The sequence below is a fragment of the Pongo pygmaeus genome, chromosome 4 (assembly GCF_028885625.2).
Source record: "Pongo pygmaeus isolate AG05252 chromosome 4, NHGRI_mPonPyg2-v2.0_pri, whole genome shotgun sequence".
NCBI classification, from domain to species: Eukaryota; Metazoa; Chordata; class Mammalia; order Primates; family Hominidae; genus Pongo; species Pongo pygmaeus.
This window is the reverse complement of record NC_072377.2, coordinates 179,744,088-179,752,563: the sequence shown is the minus strand read 5'-3', so window position 1 is coordinate 179,752,563 and position 8,476 is coordinate 179,744,088. Positions and strand designations below refer to the sequence as shown.

Here is an 8,476-nt window from a genome sequence, read left to right as displayed (position 1 = left end):
GCCGCCACAGGTTGTCAGTCTGGCCTCTGAAACGCCCTGTGTGCCCGACCAAGCCTGACCGAGGCCCAGACCGCGGTGACTCGGAACCCAACCCCAGACTGCAGGCTTGAAGGGAGGCCCAGGGCAAGGGGGCGGCCCGGCTTCGCGGACCTCCGGCTTGGTTCTCAGCTCGGTAACCCCATCCACCTATGAGGCTGGGATGCATATGTTCGAGCCTGAACAACTCTTTTTCCCCTCTCCGAGCCTCAGGTTATGTTTCGGCGTCTGGAGCGATGGGGATGGTGCGCAGTTCCCCAGACGGATTCCAGTCTAAACCGCCAGCCACGCAAGATGCAGCCCCTTTTCTCCGGATCGCACTCTGGATCGCGACCCCGTCCTCCTGAGGACGAGCAGAGTCTTAACCCGGAGCCGGCGTCTCCGGATTCCCCACCCGGGCTGAGATCGCCCGGGGCTGCGGGGTCCAAGCGGCGCCGGGAAGGAAGCTCGGTGGACAGGCTAATTAGGGACCCAACTTGGCGGCTGATGACGAAACCGGGAAAGGCTTTGGCCTTTGGAAAACGCAATCCTTAAATGAATATGGCTGGATTCCGGGCTGAGATTAGGAGTTCGAGCCGGAGAAGTCCAGCGGGACTGCAGAGACGCGCTTTCAGGTAGGTTTGGGTCGCTCCAGCGGCTCAGCTCTGGCGGAGCGACTGAGCAAGACAAAATCAGCCTCCGACTTCGAGCCGACCCCTCGGTTTGGATCACTTCTGTGCTGGAGTTTGTGAAACCTCTGAACCACGTTGCCCGACCCCGGCCCCATAGGAAAAACGGAGTTTCCGGCGCCCACTTTCAAAGTGCGTGAGAGCACAATGGAAACGCGGGACGAAGCGCCAGTCCTGGTAGGTGCCAGGTGCCAATCTGCCCGCCGCGCTGTTTACGCAGCAAGAAGTCCTCGCATCCTTTCTGCCTCTGTTCCGAGTCACCGGAGCCTCCCATCCGAACAGTGACCTCGGAAATGTATCAATCATCAGGAACCACTTCAGAGTTATTTGTGCAACAGAAAGCTGAGTATAAGATCCTTCTCAGCGTCCTCCACCCATCACCATTTTATCGTGACGCCTCAAAACCCAAGCCTGACAGCAGTTCTGTATTGTTTCCACTGGGAGAGGAAGGCTGGGTAGAAAAGGGACTTGAATGAACCACCTTCCCACTTCAAACCGAACAGTGTTTGCTCGAGTCCATCTCCTTGGAAGGAGATAGGAATGGTAAACGTAATGCGATTTGACATACTCCTGAAAGGGGAGCCGGCTTCCATCCCCCAGCCCAGCGAATGCACCTCGTTACCATGTCCACTTGCAAATAGCTATAAGGACCCTTTTCCTCAGTTTTAAGTTTGATGTGTTGGTAGCTGGGAGATTTCAAGTTCAAGATTTTCCCTTGATCATATACAAATGACTTAGATACTAGCCGATCTCCGCCTCACCACTTATTTAAAGCTCATCTTTCACTGTACTTTTTCTGAAAAACTCCTCGCAGCAATTCCACCTCTTTCCCATGAGTAACAAGCTGCCAGAGGAAACATTTCAAAGTATTTCAGTAGTTTCAGTTCACTCCCCACCACCACCAATCACCCCAACATGGCTGAATCTGGCCACAACTCTTGGTTGATTTACATTAAAATATTTAAAAAGACCAGCTCCCCCCTCATGTGGGTAGCACTTTCAAGCTAAGCCCAGCTAAGAACACAGAACACCTCTTAAAATAATTGTGAGTTTGGACAAACTTTACTGCAATAAGACAAATGCTTAATTTAATTCAGAATAAGAGATAGCTCTTCAATAAAATATATAAAATTGTACAAGGCACCCTTTCAAAGGGATAAAGGTATACTGGAGGGAGGGGAGAGATGGACAGGAACGTGAAATACCAGGGAGCTTAATGGGCTGTTTGACAACCCCATTTTCACCAAGTCAAAACATGGCTTTACCTTCTGCCCCCCAACATGTAAAAAAGTATATAAAATTTTCTAATAAGTTTAGGACATACAACGGGTACACACACAGAGAAAGCATATTTTTTTCTCTTTCTGGATCTACTAATTGTTCAAGAATATTTAGCATATAGGTAATGGTTACAAGATACTCATTTTTTAAGCAGAAAATTACTATACCCCCACCCAAATCACCTTTGCAATCTGTGAGGATGAATGTACCTAGTATTTCTCCGAAACCATCAAGTCCTCTCAACAGGTTTTAACATTTTACTCTCCAATTATCTGAAATAAAGTTACCAACAGCCTTGAGAAGAATTAGGAAGTATTTCTAATTTTCTACCTCACCTCCAGGCAGTCTCAGGATTCTTCTCATCCCAGGTATTGGTCTTACAAAAATATTCTTAAAAAAGGAAAAACTTTAAAAATATGTGTGTGGTGGGGGGTGGGGAGACAGGAACAACTGTGGTATATAAAGAGGTTTCTTTTAATGCAAGTAAAATGCAGAAATATGATGTGTCCCCTTCACTTTGAATAATCTCTCTATATCTAATATTTTCTGTGTGCATTGTGTCTATTTCTAATATTTGTTTTCCATAAGCAGAAGTCAATAAGCCCGTAAAAATCATTGACTTTAGCACATTTTGCAAATAATTTGTCTCCCTAAGAAAATACAACAAATGGACTTACACAGTGTCTTTTGGGAAGGTGATATATAGAAAAAAGCACATATGTATATAAATTTTGCCTTTTAAAATAATTTGAATTTTTACGTCTGCTGTATAAAAATGTATTATATTTTATTATATATATATATTTATACATAAAAACCATCAGAGCCAATCTTTGTGAAAGGAGAAGGGGGCATCTGGAAGATTACACCAAGAAAACAGGGCTTGGTGCCTCCGCCTACAGAACAAATTTCAGCTATGTCGTGTGGCCCTGTCGGCCTAGCCGCTTAGGGTGGTGCACGCAGGGTTAGCAGAGCAGGAGTATTGGCTGGTACTGCCTTCGTGGAGAGGGAGAGGAAGCCCTTTGAAACAAGCATCCATCATGGAGTCTATTGATCTGGTCTTCCTTAGGACAGGTGGTACATGCCATATCCCACTGGCGTGGCATAGAGTCCCACGGGCGGGATGGGAAGCACAGGTCTATGGAACGGGTAGGATGCTCCATATATGGACGCTGCCTGCAGGGGCGAGCTGATGGGGAAAGGGAGACTGAAGCTGGAGGGCAGCATAGGTTTTGCAGCCATTTTCAGCTTTTCCAGTTCTGCCTCCTGCAGTCTTTTCGCCTTGGCCCTTCGGTTCTGGAACCAGATTTTGACCTGGGTCTCTGTGAGGTTCAGAGAGCTGGAGAACTCTGCACGCTCTGCAATGGAGAGGTACTGTTTCTGACGGAACTTGCGCTCCAGAGCGAGGAGCTGGGATGTGGTAAAGGGCGTGCGCGGCTTCCGATTGGTCTTGTGTTTCCTCAGGGTGCAGGTGGTAGGGCTCATATGTCCTAGAGAACAGAGAGGGGAGCGGATTAGCAAAAGAAAGTTACATTAAAATAATAATAAAAAACCCATCTCCCCTGTCATCTCTCTAGGTTTTCTCCTTTCAGGCCTCCCCTCTCAACTGAAAGCACTCAGCTTTAAAAAAAAACCTATACACACACACACACACACACACACACACACACACACACACACACACATACATATCTATGTATGGAAAGACATACTTTATTTCATCTTTGAAAAAGGTACCTTTGTCAAAACTATGTGTGTTTCTTGGGGGGAGGGGGACCATATATAAATGGGTAAGTTGCTTCGTTTTTTAAAAATGAGTCTTTTAACAAAAATTTTGGAAATATAATGGTGTAACTGAACCTTCTATACGGAAAACAAACAGCATTAGAGATAACAGAAATAGAACATTTAATGTAAGACAAGGGAATCAAGTGGTTGGTGAGAAATGAAACGCTATCTCTTCTGAGCATAATTTATCTTGTCTTTAAAAATGGGAGACCAGGTTCATGATTATCCCAGCCTCCCTTGGATGTGGAGACAATCACATATGGGAAGGAAAATGAAAAAGGTTTTAGCAACCGGGTTAGCTGTTTCCCTTGGTCCCCTCTCTGAACCAGAAAAAGTGGATTGTGTCAGCATATTTATGAAGGGTAATCGTGCAGATAAGGTCTGTGGTAAATTAATAGCATCTTTGAATTTGGGGGCAATCCCACGCAATAAACAGTCACACACAGCTGTCATTGCATCCAGTCCACAGATTATAAAATCTGAACATCATTTTACAGATCTGGATGTGGGATAAGGTTCTTGGCCGGGCACTTCTGTAATATAAACTTTACTAAGACGAAGGGAAAAATTAGCTAGCCCATAAATGTAAATGTCAGGGGAAATCATGCTGCCTCCGAATTGAGAGCACGTGATGACATCTTAGTCATCCCCTCTGCTCATTCTACAGCTTCCGGCAAATGTGTAAATGATTAGTTTGTCGGGGGAAAAACAAGCAAAATAAAGGTATGCCAACAGCATCCAGACTCCACATTTAAAATGGATTCAATTACAGCAAATCACAGACTGGGACATCCTTGTGATTCCACAGCATCAACTAACTTCGGGCTTGTCTTCCTCAAGGGTGGGTGGGCGGAGGAGGATAGAGCTGTGGTGATAGAATGCTTAACAATTAATTTTCTGCATTTGGCTTTTACGAGCTATGCTAATTTTCCAAATGTGGCCACAGTATTAACTCTAATGTATTCATGGGAGAATGCTGCATTTCTTGTTTAGTTACTTTGGTGGCCCAAGAAAGAGTTTACACTTCATACTTGAGGGTGACACAGCACAAGTCCCAACCCAGCTTCCATTTCCAACAAGAGATGGATCTGTTCTAGTGTCGCATTATTACCTATCACTTTACTGAATCAAAAAGAGGTAAGAGGCTTTGTAACCAAGCAAAGAACAGAAATCTGGGAAAGGGAAGGATAAGAAACTACCATAAAAGTCTATACTTTTGCATTTGCTAATCCGTAAGTTACTACAGAGCTGGGGAGCCAGCTTCTTAATTTACAAATTAACAACACTGTCAGAGACTCTCAAGAGACCTGCAAAATTCTCGCCCTTTCTAAACTAGGCCTGGCTCTCAGGAGGACCCAGATGTCTCAGCTCAGATACCAAGTTCCTAGTGTGTATATACTCTTGCTCCTGGCTCTACGTGGGGTTTTGAAGCACTATGCGCCTGGGCAGGGTAATTCCAGCTGGTCCTTCGGGTTACATTTGAATTATGAAATCCAGGTGACCGGGATCGCACATGTGTATCAAAACCATGAAGCTATGAGGCTTCCTCCCAATGCAACACTCCCCATCCCTCCACCCCCACCTAATTTTAAACCAGCCAGAGGAAGGATGCGATTATATAAGGCAAAACAGCGTTTATCCTACTTCCTCCAAATAACAAAATCAGGCCCGGGCGGGTAGCTCCCTCTCGCCCCAGGCTCCGTCGCCTGGCATTCTCAGGACCCACTGCTCCGACCGCAGGGTTCCCGCTGCCACCTCCAGGCCCAAAGCACCAACAATTCTTTATGGTGTTTTTTGTTTTTTTTTTTTTTTTACTTTAAGTTCCGGGATACATGTGCAGAATGTGCAGGTTATAAACTCGTTTCTCAGAATTTCTAGTTCTTTTCATGGGAAGGTCACAGCCTGGGCCCGAGGTTGCCTTACCCAGAGCAGGGAAGCTTGAGCACAGGGCAGGGATGTTTAGAGGGGTAGTAGGTCATTGCCTTTCCAGACCCACAGGCCTAAAGGATGGCAGGATTCCTAACCTCTGGACACTACTCCATTTAAGGCCTGTATCATTGGCTGGGCATAGCCGTAGGCTATGTACTCAGTAGTTGTTAAACAAATTAAGTCTTTTAATTTTCTGAGCCTCTACCTCACTGTCAATAAAGTGGGTAAGTAACACTAATCCCTCAATGTGGTCCACAGTACTAAAATTTTAAGAGTACCCAGAGCCCCGTCTGCCACCTGGTAGGTGATCATTAAATGGTCCCAAGCTTTTTTTTTTTTTTTTTTTGGTCAGGCCCAAACTGCCGATTCCTCTCTGAACTTTGCTGAAATGTCCTCATCAGTTAAGAGGCCGGCTGTTGCCCTACAGAGGAGATAAGATAATACGGTGAAAAGTGCTATAAAGCACTATCCAAACTTGAGTTCAAATTCTTTGAGTCCCTTAATCTCCTCGCCCTTTGAATCTTTCAGAGTTTCTAACAGGGTGGAGAGAGACTGCCAGAGGGGACAGCCACTGACGCCTGGGTATATGGCCTTGTTTTGTTAACAAAATACAGTGCGTCTAGTCTTGAGGGCTGAATGATGTAAATAGTGAAAGGATCTCTCTCAGCTTTGGAGAAAGTCCCTCCACAGCCCCCACCCTCACCTTTCCTAAAGGTAGGGGATGGGGTGGCGGGAAATTAGGGGGTAGAGAAACCATAAAAGCCAAGAGATAAAAGTAAAAGAGGCTGTAAAGGATAACGTCTCCAAATTGTAAAAGGACTCAGGGACCAAAAATGGATGCTGAAGCGGAGAATTCTCCGCAGCCTCAATTCTCAAGTGGGGTGCAGGTGCGGATCTCTACCTAGTCTCTCTGGGGAGAGGACGCAAAAGTGGTCAGGGCATATCAGACAGAGGAGCAGGGGGTGGGCAACAGGCCCCCCTGGCCAATCAGTGGTTGTTGGTATCCTGGGACAAGCAAAGGCCGTCTTCTTTAAAAGCCTCAGCGTCCACGTCTGAAAAATAGGGTAGTCACAAGTCCAGTGTCTACACTTGGGGGTTCTAGTGAGGATCTGGATCTGGTAAGCTAGTGAGCATCACTTTGCAAACTCTCAAGCCCTGCTGGAATGCGATTAATTATTACTGTGAGCCAAGAAGAGCCCGTGCGTTTCTGGCCCCAGCCCGCTCCCGACGAAGCTCAGGACCTTGCCGGCGAGGTGCTGGCTGCGGAGACCACAGGGAGACGTTTCCTCCCCGCACCAGACTCTGGTGCCACCATCCCTTCGTGGGATCCGGCTTCGACACCCGCGGGACTCACGAAAGAAAATGGTTTCTACTCAGTGTCTGGCTAAGCCCAGTTAGCTCATCTTTAAAATGGGGGCACAACTCTCAGGGTTGAGTTTTGAACCTGTCTCGTTCCTGGCACATCCAAGTGCTCACTGAACATAGATCCATCTCCCTCACTCCCCAGGCAGAGACTCCGGGGAACAGTGAAACAAAAACAAGCCAAGTGGCCAGAGCGCAGGGCCGAGGGCTGTAGAAACGGACCACCGAGAGACCCCGTAAACCCAGCTGGGGTTCACTCTTGAAAGAACAATCTGTGTGTCGAGGGGAGTCTCAGACACACACAGCGCGGTTATTACCCAGAGGGTGTCTTAGATGCGGACGGCGCACCGGACGCGCCGAACGCCCCGGGCACCCAGGAGTCCAGGGGCCCTGGGCTTGCTTTCCCGGGAGTGTAGCGCACGCAGAAGGGTCTCGGTACCCCCAGCCCTGGAACACCCGCCCCCCGCTCCCTCCAGCACCCCGCGCTACCTCCTACTCCTGCCCCGGCCCCGGCGCGCACTCACTTGGCGGCGGCGAATATCGGCCGGGTTCCTGCATCCACGCCGCTCCATCTTCTGAGTTTTCCGACTTGACCGAGGCGGTCTCGAAGGGCTTCACCAGCGGCCCGGGGCTGTGCGCTTCCCGAGCGCCGTGCCCCGGCAGCAGCAGTGGCCGCAGGGTGGCCCCGGCCGAGGCGCTTTCGGCCGGCAGCGGGGACGCCTCCTTGGGCGGCTTCTTGTCGGACATGAGCGCCTCCACGCTGAAGGGCAGGCTGGAGACCTTGACGCGGCGCTCCTCCGCGGCCCCCTCGGCGCCCCCAGGCCCCGGGCCTGGTCCGGCCACCACTGCTGGGCCCTCCTCGTCGGGCGAAAACAGGTCACTGCCTTTGGACGGAGAAGCCATGACTTCTCTGCCCTACGTAGCTCCCGAGGCGCGACTCCGCTGGCAACCCGGCAGCGGCGACCCAAACTTTTTTGCTGGGGAGACGGGAGGGGCGCGCTGGGAGCCCAGCCTTTCCTCCGAGGGGAAGTGGGAGACGCGCGCCGCCAATCCGCGCCGGGCCTGGCGCTGACGCCAGAGACGCTCGCCCCTGATTGGCTCTTCCCGAAGGGGCTGCCCCCCCTTTTTTTTTTTTTTTTTTTTCTGTTTGAAATAAATTAGGAGTTAATTACAGGAGCAGTCAGCAGAGTTGTTATTAGGCGATCCCTGAAGGGTTATAATCACGCCGAAACTGAAAAGCCCGAGACCTAATTAAGAGCGATTATTTAAAGAGGAAGTTCGCCGAGTCCCATTTCTTCTCTCTTTTGACCCTTCTTTAAAAGGGACCCTGCGCCCATCCCACCCTCGCTCTACCACCAGAATAAGTTCAAGATTCGCAAACAGCATTGCAGAAACATTTACGAAATCCCTAC

General features: G+C 48.8%; 1 protein-coding gene across 2 annotated transcripts; it reads right to left on the bottom strand.

Moving 5' to 3' along the window:
* Positions 1-1,774: 1,774 nt before the first annotated feature.
* On the bottom strand, positions 1,775-8,072 carry MSX2 (msh homeobox 2). 2 transcript variants are annotated; one of them, XM_054489710.2, is made up of 2 exons: positions 7,589-8,070; positions 1,775-3,475 (listed from the first exon to the last, which is right to left on the bottom strand). In XM_054489710.2, exons 1-2 carry the CDS (start codon positions 7,965-7,967, stop codon positions 3,051-3,053), a joined length of 804 nt encoding a protein of 267 aa, XP_054345685.1. In that variant the 5' UTR covers positions 7,968-8,070; the 3' UTR covers positions 1,775-3,050. The 2 variants fall into 2 exon arrangements, with proteins under 2 accessions (XP_054345685.1, XP_054345686.1); XM_054489711.2 differs by having other exon boundaries at positions 3,364-3,475; positions 7,554-8,072.
* Positions 8,073-8,476: the final 404 nt, after the last annotated feature.

What these genes read in the sequence shown, in the direction of transcription:
- MSX2 (XM_054489710.2), bottom strand. Translation starts at nt 7,967, where the DNA reads ATGGCTTCTCCGTCCAAAGGCAGTGACCTGTTTTCGCCCGACGAGGAG. An exon ending in CCGATATTCGCCGCCGCCAA is followed by an intron (nt 3,476 to 7,588) that starts GTGAGTGCGCGC and finishes TCTGTTCTCTAG; the next exon opens with GACATATGAGCCCTACCACC.